Source organism: Rana temporaria, chromosome 7 (assembly GCF_905171775.1).
Source record: "Rana temporaria chromosome 7, aRanTem1.1, whole genome shotgun sequence".
In the NCBI taxonomy this organism is placed as follows: domain Eukaryota; kingdom Metazoa; phylum Chordata; class Amphibia; order Anura; family Ranidae; genus Rana; species Rana temporaria.
Window position 1 is genome coordinate 57607524 of NC_053495.1, and position 23722 is coordinate 57631245.

The window sequence follows — 23722 nt, forward strand, 5'->3', positions numbered from 1 at the left end:
AAGGGCCAACCCTGGTCTGTGGGGGGAAGGACCAGTAAACCAATGGTCTTTCTGAAATGGTCTATGCTACGACTCGAATCTCTGAAAAGCAGATTCTTCCCTAACGCTATAAAGGGTTAAAATGGTTCCCCCTTTTTACTTTCACGTTGCTCATTACACTGTGTTTTATGCACATGGGTAGTACATATTATTGTCTGTTGCTTCCCCAGATATGTACCTTGAGTGTTTTAGGGTTGGAGTGAGTACATTACAGCCACACACGGGAGTTGTGGCTCTACCTTGGGACATTCAACTGTCCTGTTGAATGTCTCCAGAGACATTGCTCTCTGCACGGGCCCTTCTTAAACTGGATCACTGGAGGACCTTGCAGATATCACACTTTTTTTTAGATCATTGCCTAGCCCGGCTCTCTTTACTTATAAGCTCCACTCTTTTGAGGAGCTCTGTCTGGGAAAGGGCCCGATCCGGAGATCCTTATCAACCTCATACAAATCTTTGTTGGATCTCCATGCCACAGAAGACCCTCAGTTCTTAGCAAAATGGGAGAGAGAGATCTACAAGTTACCTTTACCGACCTCAAAAGGAGAGAATACTTTTTTTTTTGCTCAGAAATCCTCCCTTTGCAGTAGGTACCAGGAAACCATGTACAACATTTTGACATGTTGGTACAGAACCCAATCAGTTTTGGCAAAAATATACCCTCTGCAGACAAACCATTGCTGGAGTTGTGGCCTCCATTCGGGTACACTTCTGCATATTTTTTAGGAATGGGCCTACACTCCCAAAAAAATACTTTCTGGCAACCAGTGCTTTAGCTTATACATAAGCTCACAGACATCTCGCTGCAAGATAACCCAGCTGCGGTCCTGCTTAACCTCACCCCATTGTCAAGGAAACATTACCACAAATCCCTTCTTAAACACCTCCTTAATGCTGCTCGTAGGGGTGTTGAATATAATCGTTGCATCGCGATTCGGGGCCCCCCGATTCGGCATCGATGCATGTGACCCCAATAATCGATGTCGGGTGACGTCATCCCGACTTGCCCCGCCCCTCCCGGGAGATCGCTCTGAGCAGGTCTTTTAAAATGTTTTTTTTTGTAATGAATGCGCGTTGTAATCCATTACGTGGCCGGCGTTGTGTGTGCTTTTTTTAAATATATGTAGATTCATACCTCGTAGCTCCGTGTGTGGTAACTGTACATGCGATCATGTGACTCCATGGTCCGGCCCGCCTCTCTCTTCCTCTGTCCTCTCACATCCCTCGTCTCAAAGTCTCTTCTGATGTCAGCTCTCTTGTGATCTGTTACTTTAGCTATAGACGATGGGCGGGGCTGAGAACGGACATCAGGGGAGATGAGAGGCAGGTCCGAGCATGGAGTCACATGAGGGCAATAAAATATACACACGGAGACATGAGGTATGATTCTGCATATGTTTTAAAAAGCATAATACAGCCCTGGCTATAACAGCATTTAGTATCACAGGTATTTTATCAGCAGTCTGACTCCTACAAGTGCTCTGCCTGTGCTGACATTTCTTTGCACATTCCACTGTGTTAACTCCTAGTGTGCTGGAATGTGCAGAGTCAGAGAAATTTCAGCAGACAGACAGTGCAGTGAAACTCACAGGGCTGTCGGTTGTGGAATCTAATCCCTGAGTCCTGAGTGACCCCCCCAGCAGCCGTGTGTATATTCCTGTGCACTTTTTAAAGGGGAGTTTCACCCTATTTACACCCTTTAAAAATGCACAGATGACAATGAACCCTCAATAAAAAATATCAGTACAGCGAGGACTTGGGAATGTGTCAATTGTAATAGAAAATAAATAACACGGCAGTCCTCGCTGTACTGATATTTTTATTGAGGGTTTATTGTCATCTGTGCATTTTTAAAGGGCGTATTGATGACCATGTCAGCACATAAAAATGCACAGGCAAAATCATGTATTTTCCTCATTGTTCCCTCCAATCATCCTGTGTGCGCAGAACAGCATGTAAGTACAGAGGAGGAGGGGCTGCTGTTATCTGGGGACACAGGGGGGGTACGGGCATGTAGTGGAATCTGATGTGTCACCTGTGATAAGTCATTGTCACTGCAGGGACTGGGCTGTATGGAGGAGAAATATAGACCATCTCCTGTAGCATGTCCGCAGTCTCTGATCATCTCCTGTAGCATGTCCGCAGTCTCTGATCATCTCCTGTAGCATGTCCGCAGTCTCTGATCATCTCCTGTAGCATGTCCGCAGTCTCTGATCATCTCCTGTACTATCCCCGCAGTCTCTGATCATCTCCTTTAGTATTTTGGGGGGAGAGCCATGCGCACTTGCGCTGCAATCGTGATGCATCACCGAATCGAATCGTGGACTTGATAATCGCATCGAATCGTGAGACCGGTGAAGATGCGCAGCCCTAGCTGCTCGAGCTTGTATTCCGCCTTTGTGGAAACAACATTCTGCCCCAATGGTAGCCCAGTGGTTTGCGAGAGTGAAGGACATATAGGGCAGATGGAAGATCTGACAGCAGCACTGCAGGATAAGTCTGAAGAACACCAGTCCAGATGGATACATTGGGACCTCTTCCGCTTCTCGGATGAATTCCTTCAATTTACCTAGTTAAGATCCTTTATCAGAGGTTTCTGCTGCCTGACTGACGCTGCTGATGCCTTCTCCTTCTCTTTTTTTCCTAACTCTTTTTTCTGTTTCTTTTCAAATAAGTAAATGAAAATATGGTGTGTACAGGATAGCGTTCTCTACCCCATTTTAGACTTCCCTCTATGATGGGTCAGATTTCCATCTAGGGTTTCCCCCCCCCCCCCCCCCCCCCCTTGGACGGGCTCGCCTTCGGTATGACCTGCCTGAGGGGTTTTCTACATGAAGATAAGAATGTTTTGTATTTCTTACTGCCTTTAATATTTATTTTGATATTTCAGAATATAGTACAGAGTAATGGTTGTACTTCCAAAGTGTTGCATTGGTTGCTTGTTCTGAGAAGTTTCATTTTTATTGTACCTGTGACACATCTTTAAATAAAGAATAAAAAAAAAAAACACACACACATTTGATGCAGAAACAGGAAACTGCTACTCGCATGACCATAATGCAAGTATCTTCCTGGTGGCTACATACACTTAAAGAAAAAGTACACCTTTCGTAACGTTACACCCATATTCATGGTGTAACATGTTATGAACAGACTGGCCCCTGCTTGAAAATTGCTGTTTACAGATGCTCGCCATCTAATCTGACAGAGCTTGAGCAATTTTGCCAGGAAGAATGGGCAAAAGGTTCACTCTCTAGATGTGCAAAGCTGGTAGAGACATCCCCAAAAAGACTTGCAACTGTAATTGCAGCAAAAGGTGGTTCTGCAAAGTATTGACTTAAAAGCTCTGAATACACAAATGAACGCCACACTTTTCACCTATTTGTAACAAAAAAAAAATTAAAACCATTTTCCTTACACGTCCTAATTATGTACCACTTTATGTTGGTCCATCACATCCCAATAAAATACATTTACGTTTTTGGTTGTGTAGCATGACAAAATTTCATGGGATGTAAATACTTTTTCAAGACATTGTATGGGCACACAGAGGCTCCAGAACAGAGGCTTTAGAAACAAAAATAAAAAATGCATGTTTTCTTAAAAAAATAATAAAAGGCACTTTTTTTTTTTTGTGTTAAAGAAAAACCCCTTTAAATTTTATTTTAGCTTACCAAAGCAATGTGATCTAAAAAAGTCATATTTTCTCAGGTTCTAACAGGTAAACCAATCATTATGACATGAAAATATATTTAAGGAATAAATAAACTTTCTGCCTGTAGATGAGCTTTAATTCAATCTAGATAAACATTAAAAAAGCATAACATAGCAAAAAGAAAGTGAGACAAAACATAAACAACAGCGTGGCCATTTTATTGGACGTTTATACAATACCGTAACAATCTCTATCAGTACAATTTTCTGCTTAGCAGAAGGAATATCAGTTCAAGTCCATTTTTCACTGATGGTCAAGTGACTTGGTGGTTGGGCCCTCAAGCATAAAAATTACTTGTGCTTTTTGGACTTTTTGTCTTGCTGTTTCTTATCATCTGTAGCGCTGTCTTGGACAGGAAGCCATTTTAGTGGATGGCAACGATACATTGGCCACGGAGGAAGTGTTAACTGCAATTTAGAGAAAGATGTTATGTTCATCTGTCACTTTATTTACAAAAATCTTACTACCCTTCAATAAAAGGCAGCTTTGGATAGTAAAATAAAGAGTAAAAATAAACATACCAAGCAAGACACAGCAAAGCCTGCAATCACTATGTATACTGTCCAGCCAAACTGTTCAATCACAAAGCCATAGATGAAGCCGACAACCTGGAAGAAACATCATAGCTAATTAAGTCAGTCCTGTCAATCTTTACCTCTCATGGCCATCATTTAAAGCAGGGAGTCTCAAATTTATGGAGGTCCAGTTGGTAAGTTTTTTTCTTTTAGCTGAAGCCCAAACCTCATGTTTGCACTATAACATTTCACAGCGCCCCCGAACTGTACATTAGTGTCTTCAGAGGGAGCGATGTCCCAGTAAACCGTTAAAGCACCGTAAAAGTAACGAATTCTTTATTAAAACAATCTGTTGTTTTGAAACAATGTATCATTATTCCTTGCAGGAGGATGGGAGTGTGCCCGTAGGACACAAACTCAACTTCTATGATATCCTCCATTGTGCCCGATGAAATGGACGGCTTCCTCAGACCCTGGAACTACTGGGGGTGGGCGAGAAGCCCAATGGATGCTGGCTCCGTTCCCAGACCTAGATGGGTCCTCCATTGTAACATCATTGTCTTCAGCCAACCCTTCACATCACTGTCTTCAATCCCCCTTCACATCACAGTAGCCCCCGTATCCAAAGTCCCCCCCCTTAAAGCAATCCAACAATGTCCTTCACTTATCACCATGCCTCCTTACCCATCACAATGCCCCCCTGCAGTCCAAGCTTCCCTCCTCCTTTACATCACAGTCACCCTTTCATTTGCAGCCTCCCATCATGCACAGTCCTACCAGGACAGAGGGACATAGCAGCTGGGTGTTCTCTCTCAGGTCTCCTGGCTGTTGCCATCATCCTCACAGAAGGCTGGGGCGGGAGGTGCTGCAGATCAGGACTGGGGGCAGGAGCTGCCCAACTTATGTTAACAAGCGGGTGATTACCAGCTTGCCAATACGAAAATACTCCCACTCTCTGCACCGATTTGTAGCTCTTCCTGCCCCTGCCTGCTGCAAGTACAATAGCAGAGGCTCGGAGAGTACATCCAGGCTTAGCGCCGCAGTCTGTACAAGAATGTCGCTCGGTCCAGGTCCGAACCATGGTGCGCCATTTAGTGAACCCCGATTTAAAAAGGAAACCTGGGCTGAGAGAAACACATATTCTGCAATTGTTGACTACTGAAAATGCTGCCTTTGCCTAATAGCTCCAATAGTAGTAGTTGCTGACCTGCAACAAGCATGAGTTCTGACTTCATCTGCTGATTGCTTGTTCAGGGTTAGTGACTCAAAATATTGACCTGGGGTGAAAACTGTAACCACCAGGCAAATAGTCTTAGAATTGGGTCTGCAGTGACCACCTTCATCTTTTTCTTATGGCCTGTTTATTTTAATAACTACTAAACTGCATACAAGTATACTTCTCGTTGCTTCACTTGACAGGAAAAGAGGGAAAATCTTCCCGATTGGACACAGGCAGCAATTAAAAATAAAAACACAAAAGAGCACCACCCGGTGGAATTTCTGAGAGCTGCAGCTGCCTAGTGTGGTTTTTGAATTGTAAAGTATTCATGCATTATGTGTACCAGCTATTCAAGGGATATGAAGACCAGCGCATACTTTAGTGTTATTCATGTATCATTTGTTGAGCAATTAAAAATTACAGTATTTATAAACCTTCTCTAATCTGTAGAAAGGAAATTTAATTAATAGATAAAGATAATATTCATAAATTCTCAATCCCTCCGCTACCTTCATGCTCTAGCCTCTTCCCCAATCCCTCCAGCACATCACCGCTGGTCGTTCATTATAATGTACATTCTCACTGACAATGCGGAAGGGAGGAGTGAGCTAGACTCATATAGCAGAGCTGAATAGTGGCCTGAAGGTTGTTTTAGGAAAACAAGCATATCTAAACTTCTAGGTGGTTGCTTAAAACAAGCAGCACGTTTGCGTTATACCCCTCCTTCACAACAGTATATGCTTACTTTTCTTTTGCTTCCATCAACCTTCAGTTTTAGAGCAAAAGCAGATATTCCATACTACCTGGAGAAACCCTTATATAGCAGGGGCATGTGACTCACGCCAAGTGACACCACGGGCCAATCAGCTCTGTCACACAGGAAGTCAATTGTCTTGTGTAAGCTACAACTCCAGTGACTTGTAACTTACAGAGGACTTTCCTTTTACTCCTGACGTCTGAAAGGAATGGCATTGGCGTAAAAGGAAGGCAAAGTATGTGTGTCTGTATTCAATTTGTAACTTACATGGGCATGAAAGCGGTTCTGTATTCATTAATACACCATCAAATGCTAGCAGTGGGCCCCAAGTACTGGCTGCCTAGGGAAACACAGGTAATGGGTGAGCGTACACTTCTCCGGGGCAAAGACTGTTATTTCACCTGAGCTCCATTTGTGGATTATACTGTTAGGGGGATGTGAGATAGAATTTCTGGGGGTCTTAAAAAAAGGGGGGGGGGGGGAGTAGCTTGTGTCCTAGGGTTGTCCCGATACCACTTTAAGACCGAGTACAAGTACCGATACTTTTTTTCAAGTACTCGCCGATACCGATATATACTTTTTTTTAATCTCATGTGACAGCAGCACATGCGTCAGTAGTTTTTTTTTTATCTTTAACAATTTGTTTTTAATTGTTTACAATATTTTTTTTTTACAATTTTGTATTTATTTATAATGCTTTCTTTTTTTTTTTTTTTTTAAGGGGGGCGGGGGGGTGGACTGTGTCACTGAGTTTTCTTTTATTTTTTTGTTATTTTCCACAATAATTTTTTTATTCTTTTATTATTCTTTATTTCTTTTTTTTCAGCCCTGTTGGGGGCTTTGGTGAGATATCAGGGGTCTTAACAAACCTCTGACATCTCCCCTTTGAGACAGGGAAAGGGACTAGGGACACATGTTCCCCATTCCCTTTCTCAGCAGCCTCAGCTGCGCTGAAAATGAATGGAATGAAGACAGTGTCTTTTCTTCATTCATAAACTGAAACATTGTAATCACAGTTTACGATGTTTCAGTTATGTGAATGGACTGAGTCAGTGATCACGGACTCTGTCCATTCGGAGCAGTAAGGAGCTGGATTTACCGGCTCCTACCTCCGCTCTCCATCCTGACAGTTCCAGGGGGTGGAGGAGGAGCACGGAAGGGGAGAGAAACACGGAGGAATACACGGCGGGAATACACTATATAGCAGTGATTGGTGCCTGTAACTTTCCATGTACTGATCACCCCTGACAGAACAAGTATCGGGTGAAGCATCTGCCCGAGTACAAGTACTCGGGCAAATGCTTGGTATCGGTCCCGATACTAGAATCGGTATCGGGACAAACCTATTGTGTCCCTTAAGAGCCATGAGTCATCACTGCCTCTGTGCCTTGAGGAGTGGTAGGTGGTCTATTGAAAATAAGAGAACAACAGAATTAAAGCCTAATGCCGCGTACACACGATCGGTTTGTCTGATGAAAACGGTCTGATGGACCGTTTTCATCAGACCAAACTGATCGTGTGTGGGCCCCATCGGTTATTTATCCATAGGTTAAAAAAATGGAACTTGCTTTAAAATTATCTGATGGATAAAAAACCTATAGAAAAAAAAAACATCGTCTGTAGGCACGTCCATCGGTTAAAAATCCATGCATGCTCAGAATCAAGTAGACGCATGCTTGGAAGCATTGAACGTAGTTTTTTTCAGCACGTTGCAGTGTTTTACGTCAGCGCGTTCTGACACAATCGTTTTTTTAACTGATGGTGTGTAGGCAAGACTGATCATTAGTCAGCTTCATCGGATAACTGATGGAAAATCCATCAGACCGTTTTCATCAGACTAACTTATCGTGTGTACAGGGCATTAGGCTTCATATATTATTGAATTTTCTTTTAGATTTACCAAAATCCACCAACAAAGTATGCCTGTCCCTTCTGCCCAGCTATACTACAGATTCTATGAATCCAACACGATCTATGAAGAGAGGGTTGGAAGATAATTGAGGTTTGTCAACTCCGTTAGATCCTTTTTAATTTTTGGAAGCTGTAGTATGGCTTCTATGAATGAAGCTGCTGGGCTGCAAGAGCAATCCTAGTCAGAACTTCTCCATCAGATCCTGCAATTCTCTGTGCAGCCACGGAAAGACTCGTCTCTGCCCCCCCCCACATTGTATATTGTTTTACTCATAAAATTTTCTGGATATTTTGCTGCTGAAGAATGGATCATGGATTCATATACATACAGGGCCAGATTCACAAATGAGATACGACGGCGTTTCTCCTGATACGCCGTCGTATCTCTGTTTCTATCTATGCGACTGATTCATAGAATCAGTTACGCATAGATATCCCCAAGATCCGACAGGTGTAATAGTTTTACACTGTCGGATCTTAGGATGCAGTACCGCGGCCGCTGCTGGAGGGAGTTTGCGTCGTAAACCAGCGTAGGGTATGCAAATTAGTAGTTACAGCGGATCCACAACAGTTTTTCGCATTCGCTACGTCGCCGCTAGTCAAGTTTCCCGTCGCAAAGTTAGTCGTTTTTTTGGTGCCCTAACTTTAGTGAGCAAGTGTATTGCTGTCTAAAGTATGGCCGTCGTTCCCGCGTCGAAATTCAAAATTTAACGTCGTTTGCGTAAGCCATCCGGGAATACGGAAGTACGCTACGCGCGTCGCCGGTCAAAAAAATTACGTCACAGCACGCAAAGCACGGCAGGAGTTAGGAAACGGAGCATGCGCAGTAGGTCCGGCGCAATTTAAATGGCACACGCCCATTTGAATTGGCCCGCCTTGCGCCGGAGGCCGCAGATTTCATCGCAAGTGCTTGGTGAATCAGGCACTTGCGATGAAAAATTGCGGCGGTGTATCTAGGATACGTTACGCCGCCGCAATTCCACGTGAATCTGGCCCTAAATTTGGAGAGAATGTCAGATGAGGAGCTGAAAAAAGATCTTATTCATTTGTGGACAAATCGAGTTTTTGAAAGCAAAATTTTGGAGTGCAGTATTGGGTATGTTCCCAAGACTTGGTGGAAAAACACTCAGTGGTTGATTTACTAAAACTGGAGAGTGAAAAATCTGGCGCAGCTCTGAATAGTAACCAGCTTCCAGGTTTCTTATCAAAGCTTAACTGAAGAAGTTGAAGTTAGAAGCCGAATGGCTACCATGCACAACTGCACCAGATTTTGCCATGTCCAGTTTTAGTAATCAACCTCTCTGTGCCCTCGTTCCACTTGCAACAATGCACTTGTGTGAATCTGGTGCGAGTTCTCTTTTGCATCTAGGAATGGTCTGAATCCAGAGGCAGACCTGCAGATCGCAGTCAGCAAGAAAATCCCACGTTTTGACAAAATCATAAATGAGAAGCAGGAGCAAAGAAGTCCATGGGATTAAGTTACTAAAGGCAAATAGACTGTGCACTTTGCAAGGGAATTTTCTCCAGGGCTCAGAAAATTAAGAGAAGCTTTACTATGCAAAGAATACCCAATTAAAGCAAGGAGAGAAAAAAAAAAGGCATATTTGCTTTGCACATGATTAGATGGTGGAAGTCAGCAGAGCTTCCACTCATTTACTAACCTCTGGAGCAAATGCCATTGTCTTTATATTTAGTAAATCAACCCTATTGAATCTTGTGTTCACAATTGGGATTGGTTTTACCTTTTACAATTTTTTCTGACTGAATTAGAATTTAAATGCTCAATTGTTTATGGATCAAAATGCTAGAAAATAGATTTACGAATCCTTAAATGTGATATTACTTTTGTAGGCAGAGCGAACATTAAATATTTACCAAGGCTGTGGGGCATAGAAAGGGTTGGGAACCGCTGGTCTAAAGCATCCCTTGTGATGTTTAAGTGAGCTGCAGGATTTATACGGCACAATATGTTCTGGTTGTCTGAACTATTTGGGATTACCTAGACAACTCCAGTCCCCAAGGCGCCCCAACAGGTCATGTTTTCAGGCTTTCCATTATTTTGCACAGGTGATTAGATCTGTATTACTGCCTTAGGCTGGGTTCACACTACTACACTACTTTCATCCTACTTTGCTCTGTGTTCAATGTTTCCCTATGAGAGCGTCTTGTAGCGTCCTACACAAGTCGGTCCGACTTTGAAAATGCTCCCTGTACTACTTTTGGTCCTACATTGATCCTGCTTCACCCCATTGAATATCATTGAAGTCGGACCAAAGTAGTATCCTGTTCATGAAAGTAGGATGGATGTAGGACCAATGTAGGATAAATGTAGGACCAATGTAGCAGAGCAAAGTAGGATGAAAGTAGTGTAGTAGTGTGAACCCAGCCTTAGGGCCATATTCTCAGAAGAGTTACGACGGAGTATCTTAGGAAACTCCGTCGTATCTCTCTTTTTTGACCCGCGTATCTATGCGAGTGATTCCTAGAATCATTTTCGCATTGATACGCTTAAGATCCGACATGTGTAAGTCACTTACACTGTCGGACCTTAAATGTAATTCGCCGCCGGCCGCTAGGTGGCGTTTACGTTCAGGTCTCATTTGTTTATGCCCGATACGCCGATTCCCGAACAAATTTGCATCGCGTAACCGTCGCTTACGTCGTTTGCGTAAGGTTACCCCTGCTATATGAGGGGTAACCTTACGCCAGTCCCACGTATGCCATGTTAAGTATGGCGCCGGGTCCGCGTCGTCTTTTCCCGTTGGGTACGTCGTTTTCCTAAGTCGTTCTTGAATACGACTTTACGTCAATGACGCACACGTTGGCGTCATTGACGTTTTCCGCCGAGAACTGGAGCATGCGAACTGGGCTATTTTTAGCCCGGCGCATGGGCAGTTCGATCAAAATGGGGGTGCGCTTAATTTAAATATAAGCCGCCCCCTTTGAAATACGCCGGGCCTTTTACACTACGCCTCCGCAAACTACGGAGCAAGTGCTTGAGGAATACGGCACTTGCTCCAGTAAGTTGCGGCGGCGTAGTGTAAATAGCTTACGCGAGGCCGCCGCAGATTATTGGAGAATCTGGCCCTTAGTAATTACCTCAGCCGTTTCATCTGAGGGAAATCCAGAAAACAAAATCTGTTGGGGCGCCTTGAGGACCGGAGTTGAGAAACACTGTTCTAGACTAACAAATGCAGAATTAGGTTTTCCGGTTTAAAAACATGGGAGAAATGTCAATTAGTGGCTCAATGGTTCTTTAGCTTACAATGAGAAAATATTCCTATTTGTTCTGGCCACTTCAGTCTCAGATTGTATGCAAGTTTTTCATGAGGATAACTATTGTACTTTTTTATAAAACAAATACAATTTCACACATGAAAGTCTTCAAGCTCCCAAGAATATAAGGGCCAGGCGTTTGATGTAAACAGATCAGCCAGTATATTTTGTTTCTGAAAACGTCTGCAGACAGAATAAATAATGCACATACATTTAAAGTAGGAAGATATTTACTTACTGCTGAAAAGAGAATTACTCCTTGGAAGATCTGCTCTGCAAGTTTTTGACCTTTGTAATCCTACAAAAAATAAAAATGTATGAATGTCAAACATAGATATACATTTTTAAACCTTCATGCAACTTGTTCAGAAGCAAAAACACTTTTATATTAGTTCTGAATAATGTAAGTAAATGATTTGGTTCTCTAAAACAGTGGTTCCCAACCTTTTTGGCACCGGGGACCGGCTGCGTAGAAGAAAATTGTGGCAAGGCCTGGTAAAGAAGGGGGGGGGGGGTATATGCACAAGCGGGGGGTAAGCAATTTTTCACGGGAAATTTATCGGGGCAATAGCAGGTGTTCTGTCACTTGCCACGTTGCCTGCCACCAGATGAGGAATCCCAATTGCCACACTGCCTGCCACCAGATGAGGAATGCCACTCTGCCTGCCACCAGATGAGGAATTCCACTTGCCACGCTGCCTGCCACCAAATGAGGAATGCCACTTGCCACGTAACTTGCCTGTGCCACCAGATAAGGAATGCCACCTGCCAGTGCCACCAGATGAGGAATGCCACTTGCCAAATCACCTACAAGTGCCACCAGATGTGGATTGTTACTGCATTGGTAGAACTGGTTCAGTGGTCGTTCTTGAGTGAGGGCAGGAGAGTGGGGCGGGCGGTAAGAGATGAGGTCATCTCTCTTCTCCCCCCGCCGCACCTCCGACATTCCGCATGCTGTGAGGGCGGAAGAGCGGTGATGCTATGCGGGCGGAGAGAGATGAGGTAATCTCTGCTCGCCAGCTCGCTTCTCTCATCTGTCAGTCCACCTTAAAATGTCATGCCGCCTGCCGCGGCCCGGGGGTTGACGCAGATGTTCCCTTACATGACAAATTATTTTTTAATAGAGCATGCTAATGCCCACTTTTAGTCATGTGGCTGTACCTCAGTACACAAAGCATTCAGATATGGTTAATTTGTCACTAGTCCAAAAGTTACAATGGGAAAAAAATGCATGACTAAGGCTGGTCATAGTCGGTTTGAATCTCAGCCGGTTCAGCGGGAACCGACTGAGATTTGAACCATGTATGGGCAGGCTGAAAGTACCCAGGTTGATCGATCAACATGTGTACAACTAGCCTGCTGGATCTTGCATACGATTATCGCTAGTGGCTGGTATAGCCAGTAACAATCACTCTCTTCAGAATACAATGACTTGGTGGGAGGGATTCCCCTATTAACACCGTCTGTTGCACCGTGGTTGCAGGAAAATCTCATTTGCTCCCTATATGGTGGTTCTTCCTGTGATGGTTGTTGGGTGCCAAATATAGTGGTTGCAGCATCTCAGAAATTGCTTCCAAAAATTAAGCAAAAAAAAAACATCCGGCAAGCAATAACAAGCCTAAACAGCATTAACAAAGAAATCCTGGTAACAATAGTGTGTAGATAGATATCTGTGAGTGAACAACATGTAAAACCTTGAATACAACAGACTATAGAAGCGGACAATATTGATGGGTTCCATACCTCTACCATAATTAGGGATGAGCTCCGGCGTGTTTGCACACTCCACATGCAGAGCCCACCAGGAAGTTGGCACTGCACAGCGCTAATCACAGGTAGGGAGACATTGTCCTGATGCTCGGCTGCAGAGATCAGGAAATGTCTCCCTGCCTGTGATTAGCGCAGCGCAGTGCTGACTTCCTGGCGGGCTCTGTACGTGGACTGTGCAAACATGCCGGAGCTCATCCCTAAAGGGGTTGTAAAGGTACAAGTTTTCTCACCTTAATTCATTCAGGTGAAAAAACATCTGCGGATTAGCCCCCCCCCCCCCCCCCCCCCCCCCCCCCCGAGCTCCCCTTTACTTACCTGACCCCTCGAAAGTCCTGCGCTGCGAACGTGCAGGCTTCTTGGCTCATTCATTGGTTGAAAGCAGCGCAGCCGTTGGCTCGTGCTGTTGTCAATAACATCCAATGACGCAGTGTGCCGGGTCGAGTGATACAGTAAGCGGCTATGGCCGCCGGCTGTATAACAGGGAGCGCGCCCGCAAGAACTCATCACCATGAGAGCTCGCTCGCATGAAGATAAGTTCTTGCAAGGGAGAGCCGAGACAGCCACCGAGGGACCCAAAAAAAACAGGTTCGGGGCCACTCTGTGCAAAACGAGCTGTAGAGTGGAAGTATAACATGTTTGTTAATTAAACATTTGTTTTACCTTTAGTGCTCCTTAAAGCAGATGTCCGATGAAAAAAAAAAAAAATTATTAAAAGCCAGCAGCTACAAATACTGCAGCTGCTGACTTTTAATATTAGGACAATTACCTGTCCTGGAGTCCAGCACTGTCCGCAGCAGAGGATGAGCGATCGCTCGTCACTCTGCTGCCCCCCCGCCATCCTCGGTGAGGGAACCAGGAAGTGAAGCGCTCCGGCTTCACTGCCCGGTTCCCTACGGCACATGTGCGAGTCACGCTACGCCTGCCGATTGGCTCCAGCTGTGTACTGGGAGCCGAGTGTTCCCAGAACAAACCGGGGGGGGGGGGATGCGGGAGGTGACGTCATGCCCGAGACAGGTATCTGCACCCCCCTGAAAGGTGTCAAATGTGACACCGGAGGGGGGAGGGTTCCGATCAGCGGGAGTTCCACTTTAGGGTGGAGCTCCGCTTTAACCATAACCCAGAAAATGACCCAACAGTGGGCACAGGATCACCAAAACCAAGGCCGAGCGCATCGAGGCCTTTGGGTAATGACTGCGCTCCCAAAAAGCATTTTTATAAATAAATAAACTAATTAGAAGACTCTTGATTGATTTGCTACAATATAAAGATGGCAGAGTATGAATCCTGGAGTCTATCCTGTAACGTGCCAGCACATCAGGAAGGGCCTTAGTTGACTGGCTTTTGTTTAAATCCAAAGGAGGTTGAAGCAGGTTGATGCAGCCTAGAGGGAGGCCAACTGCAGGACAAAGCACGAACTAATTTCAAATACAAATGGAACGCAGGAAACTGCATTTGCTTATGAACACTAGTCATAATGGTGATGAATTACGAGGCACCAAAAATCCCAATGAATACTTCCAGCACCATGTTAAAGAGTAACTGCACTCTAAAAACTGTGCCCAAAACGCACAAGGCAAAGGACTAATCACCAGTATTAACTGTGGTCTCCCTACAGCCGATGATGAAAAGAAACGCTCTACAATCCATTTAACATTATGTCATATGGGTCCCGATTACATCGATGCATCCGTTTCTTCTTGCTGGTGTCTGACATTTTGCTGAAGCCCAGAGCCACTGAACAGCAGTAAATCATAAAGCGGAACCAAACTCACAACTCAGGCCCCGTACACACGGCCGAGGAACTCGACGTGCCAAACACATCGAGTTCCTCGGCCAGTTCAGCCCTGAAGCCGCCGAGGAGCTCGTCGGGCCGAGAGCTCCCATAGAACGAGGAAATAGAGAACATGTTCTCTATTTCCTCGCCGAGGTCCTCGTCGGCTTCCTCGGCGAAATTGTACACACGGCCGGGTTCCTCGGCAGAATTCAGCCAGAAACTCGGTCGGAAGCTGAATTCTGCCGAGGAAACTGGTCGTGTGTACGGGGCCTGAGTGTTTTCAGCTCGTAAAACACCAGAAAAACGCCCAACAAGCAAAATCCCATTCATTTCAAATGGCACCTGTTGACATCTGAGCATTTTGTCACCTAAAACAAAATGCCTGAAGCTCAAAAAAGTACATTCAGAACTTTTTTTTACATTGGTGACCTTTTGAGCGGTACAAAAAATAAATAAAAAATACGCTCAGGTTTGAATGCAGCCTTAAAGGGGTTGTAAACCCTCATGTTTTTCACCTTAATGCATCCTATGCATTAAGGTGAAAAAAACTTTTGACACTGACCAGCCAACCCCAGCCCCCCCCCCCCCCTCCACCGTCTTAATCACCTGAGCCCATTCGTTCCCTTGGCGGAGACGCGCTCTACCTCTCTGCCTGGGGTTCTCGGCTCTTGATTGGATAGATTGATAGCAGCGAAGCCATTGGCTCCTGCTGCTGTCAATATAATTCAATGACGTGGGCACAGGGCCGAGTCTGGCATTCTGTGTCTATGCGCGAAAATGCTAGACTCGGGAGCATGCCCGCAAGGTAACCCCCAGGGAGAGCGCTTCTCCCAGGAGGTTTAACGATGTGGGGGGGATAGGCCACGAGCGCTGCCGGGGAACCCCAGAAGACGATGATCGAGCCACATTGTGCAAAACGAACTGCACAGTATGATTCTATTTTTTTAAATAACATAATGAAGGTATAATCACTTTAACAGTCAGTCACATAGTTGGTGGCATCACTGATCACATGTGCAGCACCATGGCAGTTGCAGTTCAAACAGAAGCAGCTTTCTTGGCTGTAAAATATTGGAGGGTTTAATTCCCCTTTAAAGCCTTGTACACACGGGCCGCATGTCTGCCGGCAACATTCGGCCCACGTGTATGTCAGCTGGGCCGGTTTCTGTCGGACATGCATGTTGGAAAACCAGCACCCGGTTTGCTTCTGATCATTGCTCTCAGCCAATGGCTGAAAGCGCTGACCGGAGGGTTCTGATGGGGGGGCATGCCCCCCCTTTTTTTTCTAGGAGAGACCCTAGAGAATAAAATGGTGGTAATCGCAAGACATAGCCACCCACCTAAACTGACAGGCCAGGCAAGGGAAGCATTAAGCAGCCAAGAGGCTCATGGTAACTCTGGAGCAGCTGCAGTGATCCACAGCTCAGGTGGGAGAATCGTTAGTCGTGCTCTCCACAAATCTGGCCTTTATGGAAGAGTGGCAAAAAGAAAGCCATTGATGAAATAAAGTCCTGTTTGCAGTTTGCGAGAAGCCACGACTATACAGCGCCTGTGCACCGACGTTCGGCTTCTTTCTGAAACTGGTGACGCGCATTATGCGCCGGAGGGAAGCTTTTGTCATCACGTCAATCACTTAGTCTCTGAATAGGAACGCCCACTCCTGCGGGATCCACTACCCGGAATCTGGGGGGGGGGGGGGGAATAGCTATACGGCGATATGTATCGTGGAAAAAAAAAACAGCATACTGTACATGTCGGTAGTATGCTGGATGGAATGGTATATACATGTTTTTAGGGTGAACCTCCACTTTAACGCCCATGCATGTGCAGGAGGCAGTCATCCTGACACTCTGGCAGTGTGCCAGATGTAAACTGAGCTGTGCATGTGTACATTGTTCAGAGGACTGTGAGCAAGTAGGTTAATCTTATTGCAAAATAAACATAGCAAGTCTGTCTACAGTAAATAGTTTTCATTGTTTTTTTAGCTTTAGTTCTGCTTTAACGCAACAGAAAAACCCTTCTGTCTCACACAGTGTAACACAACGCATGACCTGGGCACTAGGCTGTGTGTACATTGTCTGCTATAGTTAGTGCACTGGGGTGCCACAGCTGCTTAGTGGTGCCTCGCAGCACTGGGACCTTTAGTCTGAATCACGGTTAGGACACCTACTGCATGGAGTTTGCTTGTTCTCCCTGTGCTTTTTTCCCCCCAAAGAAATGATGGTAGATTTAAAGTCTCCCGTTTATATTGGCCCCAGTATGTGTATGAAGGCATGCGACATAGGGACCTTGGCCCCAGTATGGGTATGAAGGCATGCGACATAGGGACCTTGGCCCCAGTATGTGTATGAAGGCATGCGACATAGGGACCTTGGCCCCAGTATGTGTATGAAGGCATGCGACATAGGGACCTTGGCCCCAGTATGTGTATGAAGGCGTGCGACATAGGGACCTTGGCCCCGGTATGTGTATGAAGGCATGCGACATAGGGACCTTGGTCCCAGGATGTGTATGAAGGCATGCGACATAGGGACCTTGGCCCCAGTATGTGTATGAAGGCATGCGACATAGGGACCTTGGCCCCAGTATGTGTATGAAGGCATGCGACATAGGGACCTTGGCCCCGGTATGTGTATGAAGGCATGCGACATAGGGACCTTGGCCCCGGTATGTGTATGAAGGCATGCGACATAGGGACCTTGGCCCCGGTATGTGTATGAAGGCGTGCGACATAGGGACCTTGGCCCCGGTATGTGTATGAAGGCATGCGACATAGGGACCTTGGCCCCGGTATGTGTATGAAGGCATGCGACATAGGGACCTTGGCCCCGGTATGTGTATGAAGGCATGCGACATAGGGACCTTATCTTGTACAGCCGTAGGTAAAAGTTTTGAGAATGTAAAAAGTGAAAAAATGCGCATACCAAAAAAAAAAAACCTTAAAAGAGCAGCAAACTCAAAATGTTATACAACATAAAGAACGAATGTTAAAAGATGGGAGTTGCGCTAAAAATTATAAATGAGTGAACATCTGAAATAAAAGTAAAAAAGAGCTGTACCAGAGACAGCTCGTGGGGGTAACCAAAAGATCAGCAAATTATAAGTCCCAATAGGTGTGCATATACAAAACAGTAGAGAAACTTAGTTGAAAAATTCCTAGTAGTAGTCCATAAACTAAAAAGTGAATCCAATTCTGTGATTAAAGTTGGAACAATATCCAAGTGAAAACGTTCAGGCTTGACCCTTACCAGAAGTATAGATCCCCAAGGATCAAAAAGAGCCATCCATAATGTAGCCACAGAAGGATCCAACATGGAGCGATACAGGAGTTCCTACTTCCGTGGACTCAGCCCAGTGAAAAAGGAAAAAAAATAGTGCAAAAACGTATGGTAGGCAAACACAGACTAACTCCCGGTGGCTAATGTTGACAAACACTGTGCAGTAAGGCTGGGATCCCACCACCAAACGGACACACTGACCCTTACCAGAAATAGGCGACCCTCAAAGGATCAATATTGCATGTCAGTGTGTTACGATCTACAGCAAGGAGACGTTTGCCAGACAAGTCCTTTCAATCCAGGGGTCAGGTAATCAGGAACCATGAAAGATATTCCTGTGACCAAGTCTATCCGAAGACGAAACGTTGGGAGGTTGGCGTGCTGACGTCACCGCGTACCGAGGACGTGCCTCGTTTGTTTGTCTGCCGGCCGGCTACAATTTATCCTTGCTGTTTTTACACATTTTAACTGTAAGTGTTCTACCTTTTTTTACCGATTAAACCTTGATGGTATTTCACTATGTGAGTTTGCATATCTTTCATGGTTCCTGGTTACCTGACCTCTGGATTGAAAGGACTTGTCTGGCAAACGTCTCCTTGCTGTAGATCGTAACACACTGACATGCAATATTGATCCTTTGAGGGTCGCCTATTTCTGGTAAGGGTCAGTGTGTCCGTTTGGTGGTGGGATCCCAGCCTTACTGCACAGTGTTTGTCAACATTAGCCGCCGGGAGTTAGTCTGTGTTTGCCTACCATACGTTTTTGCACTATTTTTTTTCCTTTTTCACTGGGCTGAGTCCACGGAAGTAGGAACTCCTGTATCGCTCCATGTTGGATCCTTCTGTGGCTACATTATGGATGGCTCTTTTTGATCCTTGGGGATCTATACTTCTGGTAAGGGTCAAGCCTGAACGTTTTCACTTGGATATTGTTCCAACTTTAATCACAGAATTGGATTCACTTTTTAGTTTATGGACTACTACTAGGAATTTTTCAACTAAGTTTCTCTACTGTTTTGTATATGCACACCTATTGGGACTTATAATTTGCTGATCTTTTGGTTACCCCCACGAGCTGTCTCTGGTACAGCTCTTTTTTACTTTTATTTCAGATGTTCACTCATTTATAATTTTTAGCGCAACTCCCATCTTTTAACAAAAGTTTTGAGAACAATATAAATATTAATTTTCACCAAGTCTGCTGCTTCAGTGTTTTTAGATCTTTTTGTCAGATGTTACTATGGTATACTGTGTAGTATAATTACAAGCATTTCACAAGTGTCAAAGGCTTTTATTGACAATTAAATTAAGTTTATGCAAAGAGTCAATATTTGAAGTGTTGACCCTTCTTTTTCAAGACCTCTGCAATTCGCCTTGGCTTGCTGTCAGTCAATTCTGGGTCACATCCTGACTGATGGCAGCCCATTCTTGCATAATCAGTGCTTGGAGTCTGTCAGAATTTGTGGGGGGTTTTCTGTACACCCTCCTCTTGAGGATTTACCACAAGTTCTCAATAAGATTACGGTCTGGGTCGTTTCCTGGCCATGGACCCAAAATGTTAATGTTTTGTTCCCCAAACCACTTTTGCCTTATGGCAAGGTGTTCCATCATGCTGAAACCACATTGTTCAAACTGTTCTTGGACGGTTGGGAGAAGTTGCTCTCCGAAGATGTTTTTGTACCATTCTTTATTCATGGCTGTGTTCTTAGGCAAAATAAGGAGTGAGCCCACTCTCTTGGCTGGGAAGCAACCCAACACATAAATGGTCTCAGGATGCTTTACTGTTGGCAAGACACAGGACCGATGGCAACGCTCACCTTTTCTACTCTGCACAAGGTTTTTTTTTCCGGATGCCCCAAACAATCGGAAAGGGGGTCCATCAGAGAAAATGACTTTACCCCAGTCCTCAGCATTCCAATCCCTGTACTTTTTGCAGAATATCAGTCCGTCCCGAATGTTTTTCCTGGAGAGAAGTGGCTTTGTTGCTGCCCTTCTTGACACCAGACCATCCTGCAAAAGTCTTTGCCTCACTGTGCGTGCCGATGTACTCACACCTGCCATTCCTGAGCAAGCTCTCCACTGGTGGTGCCCCGATCCCACAGCTGAATCAACTGTAGATGTTCCTGGCGCTTGCTGGTTTTTTTTGGGCGCCCTGAAGCCTTCTTCATAAATGCAGTGGAATTTTTTTTTATGGAATTAGGTTCATTTTCATGGCAAAGAAGGACTTTGCAATTAATTGCAATTCACTCTTCACAAAGTTCTGGAGTATATGCATAGAGATAGGGACCTTAGATTGTAGATATGCGAGATAGGGACCTTAGATTGTAGATATGCGAGATAGGGACCTTAGATTGTAGATATGCGAGATAGGGACCTTAGATTGTAGATATGCGAGATAGGGACCTTAGATTGTAGATATGCGAGATAGGGACCTTAGATTGTAGGCATGCGAGATAGGGACCTTAGATTGTAGGCATGTGAGATAGGGACCTTAGATTGTAGGCATGTGAGATAGGGACCTTAGATTGTAGGCATGTGAGATAGGGACCTTAGATTGTAGGCATGTGAGATAGGGACCTTAGATTGTAGGCATGTGAGATAGGGACCTTAGATTGTAGGCATGTGAGATAGGGACCTTAGATTGTAGGCATGTGAGATAGGGACCTTAGATTGTAGGCATGTGAGATAGGGACCTTAGATTGTAGATATGCGAGATAGGGACCTTAGATTGTAGGCATGTGAGATAGGGACCTTAGATTGTAGGCATGCGAGATAGGGACCTTAGATTGTAGGCATGCGAGATAGGGACCTTAGATTGTAGGCATGCGAGATAGGGACCTTAGATTGTAGGCATGCGAGATAGTATGGACATGATACAGTCATGCAGTCAGTATGATACAGTATGATACGTCAGTATGCAGTCAGTATGATACAGTATGGACACGAGTCTGAACCTACCTGAGCTATCCCCCCCCCCCCCCCCCAAGAAGTTGTCAAAGTAGACAGCCTATCACAGGCAGTGGAGGCAAGGTCTGCTTTGAGAGCCTGTTCACACTGGAACGTGGTGCAGGAAAGGTGCATTCCATGTGCATTTCCCACACCACACGTGAACGCGCTGCCCTTGCAAGACAAAGTCGGAGCCCATTATTAATGGTACCCCAAATGCAGTACATTTCTGGCCACCAAACCACAGTACCCTGCAGTTTGGAGTGGCGAGATCTTAAAAGGCGGTGCTTGCTAATTGTTGCTTGTTCCCGTGGATTTGGCGGCCCAATCAAATAAAGGGTCTCAAACCAAACCGCACAGGAATGTCCCTGGCAGCTGGTCAGCAGGATAGCCCAGGAGGGTTCAGACTCGTGACCCCGATTGAGGGATATACAACATGTAAAGCACAGCATAAAACTGTTGGCATTAAATAAATACTGTATTTATCGGCGTATACCGCGCACTTTTTTGCCCTTAAAATCAGGGCAAAATCGTGGGTGCGCGATATACGCCGATACTCGCTTCCCGCACTGTATTTGAATCCGCCGCCGACATATACTGAGCGCAGTACACTCGGCCAGGCTCGGCTCCCCTTGCGTTTATGTGAGAAGAGCCGAGAGTGCCTGAGTGTACTGCGCTCGATATATGCCGGCGGCGTTCAAACACAGCGCGGGAAGCTGGGATCGGCTCAGAGACCGCGCAGGAGAAGCGAGGAGGACACCACGAAGGCCGCCGGACAAGACACCAAAATTGTAAGTAATAAAACAAAAAAAAATCCAGGAATTTCACGTCTAGATTAGGGGTGTGCGCTATATGCCGGTGCGCGCTATAGGCAGATAAATATGGTACCTTTAAAGGGGTGTTCCACCTTTTTTTTTAAGTTTATTAAAAGTCAGCAGCTACAAAAAGTGTAGCTGCTGGGTTTTAATAAACAGACACTCACCTGCTCCACGGCTCCAGCGACGCGCCGGCCGGGGCTCCACTCCTCGCCCCCCCTCGCCGGCCGGCGTCTTCATTCTTAGTGTGGGCACCCGGCAGTGACAGCTTTCGGCTTCACGGCCGGGCACCCACTGCGCATGCGCGAGCGGCACTGCGCATGCGCGAGCGGCCCCGTCCGATTGGACAGGCGCTCGCCTACAGGGAGGGGCTGTGAAAAGGCAATTAAGCTAATCGCCTTTCCAGCCCCTCGGCGGAAGGAGGACAGGAAGTCCCCTTCTCCTGTAGCCCCCACTACCCCCCCCCCCCCCCAAAAATGACATGCCAAATGTGCCATATAAGGGGGCAAGGAGTGGGTTAAGCGGAAGTTCCATTTTTAGGTGGAACTCCTCTTTAACCACCTCCTGCGCACCATAAGACAACTGGTTTGTGACGTCATGCCACTGAGCTTGCGTGCTCGCAGGGCGGCGATCAATGGCATGCTGTGTCTCTGGGACACGGTGCATCCCCGGTGTTCAATCATAGTTGATCACATGTAAACAAGGAAGTGCTGGTTATTAGCTTTCCTCTCCCCACACTGACAGTGTGTGAGGAGAGCCAATCAGTGGCATTTCCTCCTGATTATCAGTGCCATCTCATCAGCAATTCAAAATGAATAACCTGGAATTGCAGTTTCCATGCTCCCTGCATGTAGAACATCTATAGACTTCTGATGATGTGTTTATTGCTGTCTGCATCTTAGTGTCCCCATGACATCGGCTTCCCTACAAGGGGGGTCACATAAACAGGAAGTGTTGGAAAATCTCCCCAGTGTTGTCAGACAGCAATAACAATACTATCATATTTTTATTTCTTCCTCGCCTTACCCTTATTTAAAAGAAATGTCTAGTACTTGGGTGTGATGGAGTGTGCTCTCTAGTATACAGCATCATTGGGCTCCGTGCATCCTCACTGTACACACATATGAATGTGTATGTCATACTCCATCCATCCCCCGGTATGGGGGTGAACAATCCCTCCTCCCCCACCAGGGTTCAGCTTACCATCTGAGTGGGAATGGAGGCGAATATATCCAACATTGTTGCAGCTGTTCCGGCCTCTGTCACACAATCGGGTCCCAATCCGGAAGCTCTTCGACCACCGAGTAGCGTCAGCTCTACGAAGGACCCCTATAGGTGCCCGTTTGGTGCCTGAAGAAAAGTAAACCAAAAAGCTGCCTTGCGAACCGTAACAAACACCAAGTATGGCTTAATTGGCAGCAATACGAAACACCCCCTGAAATGCCTCTCTTACTCTGCAGCATTAGCTGTGAAATAACGGGGAAATGGGTATGGGGGTCTTTGATTGCCATTTTTCTTCAGGGCAACTTTAGAGTTTAGCACACAGCTCACATGTTTGTGAGAGTCTACACTACATATAGCCCAAAAAAAATTGCTGTTCACTAAAACAAAATAATCGTATTGCAAGAATGCAATTTAAGGCTTCGTGTTTAAGGTATTATTGTACGCCATTGCCCACATCTAAGATGTCCGCCAAATGTTCACGCAG

General features: G+C 45.5%; 1 protein-coding gene across 1 annotated transcript; it reads right to left on the bottom strand.

Moving 5' to 3' along the window:
* Positions 1–3891: 3891 nt before the first annotated feature.
* Positions 3892–23476, bottom strand: SPCS1 (signal peptidase complex subunit 1). Its single transcript, XM_040359426.1, has 4 exons — positions 23218–23476; positions 11671–11730; positions 4276–4362; positions 3892–4161 (listed from the first exon to the last, which is right to left on the bottom strand). The coding sequence occupies exons 1-4, from the start codon at positions 23251–23253 to the stop codon at positions 4045–4047; spliced, it is 300 nt and encodes a 99-aa protein (XP_040215360.1). The 5' UTR covers positions 23254–23476; the 3' UTR covers positions 3892–4044.
* Positions 23477–23722: the final 246 nt, after the last annotated feature.

Excerpts from the sequence above, each read along its gene's own strand:
- SPCS1 (XM_040359426.1), bottom strand. The coding sequence starts at position 23,253 with ATGTTGGATATATTCGCCTCCATTCCCACTCAGATG. Across the intron at positions 4,363-11,670 it reads GAGTAATTCTCTTTTCAGCA|GTTGTCGGCTTCATCTATGG; the intron begins GTAAGTAAATAT and ends TGTTTCTTCCAG. Across the intron at positions 4,162-4,275 it reads GCTTTGCTGTGTCTTGCTTG|TTAACACTTCCTCCGTGGCC; the intron begins GTATGTTTATTT and ends TCTAAATTGCAG.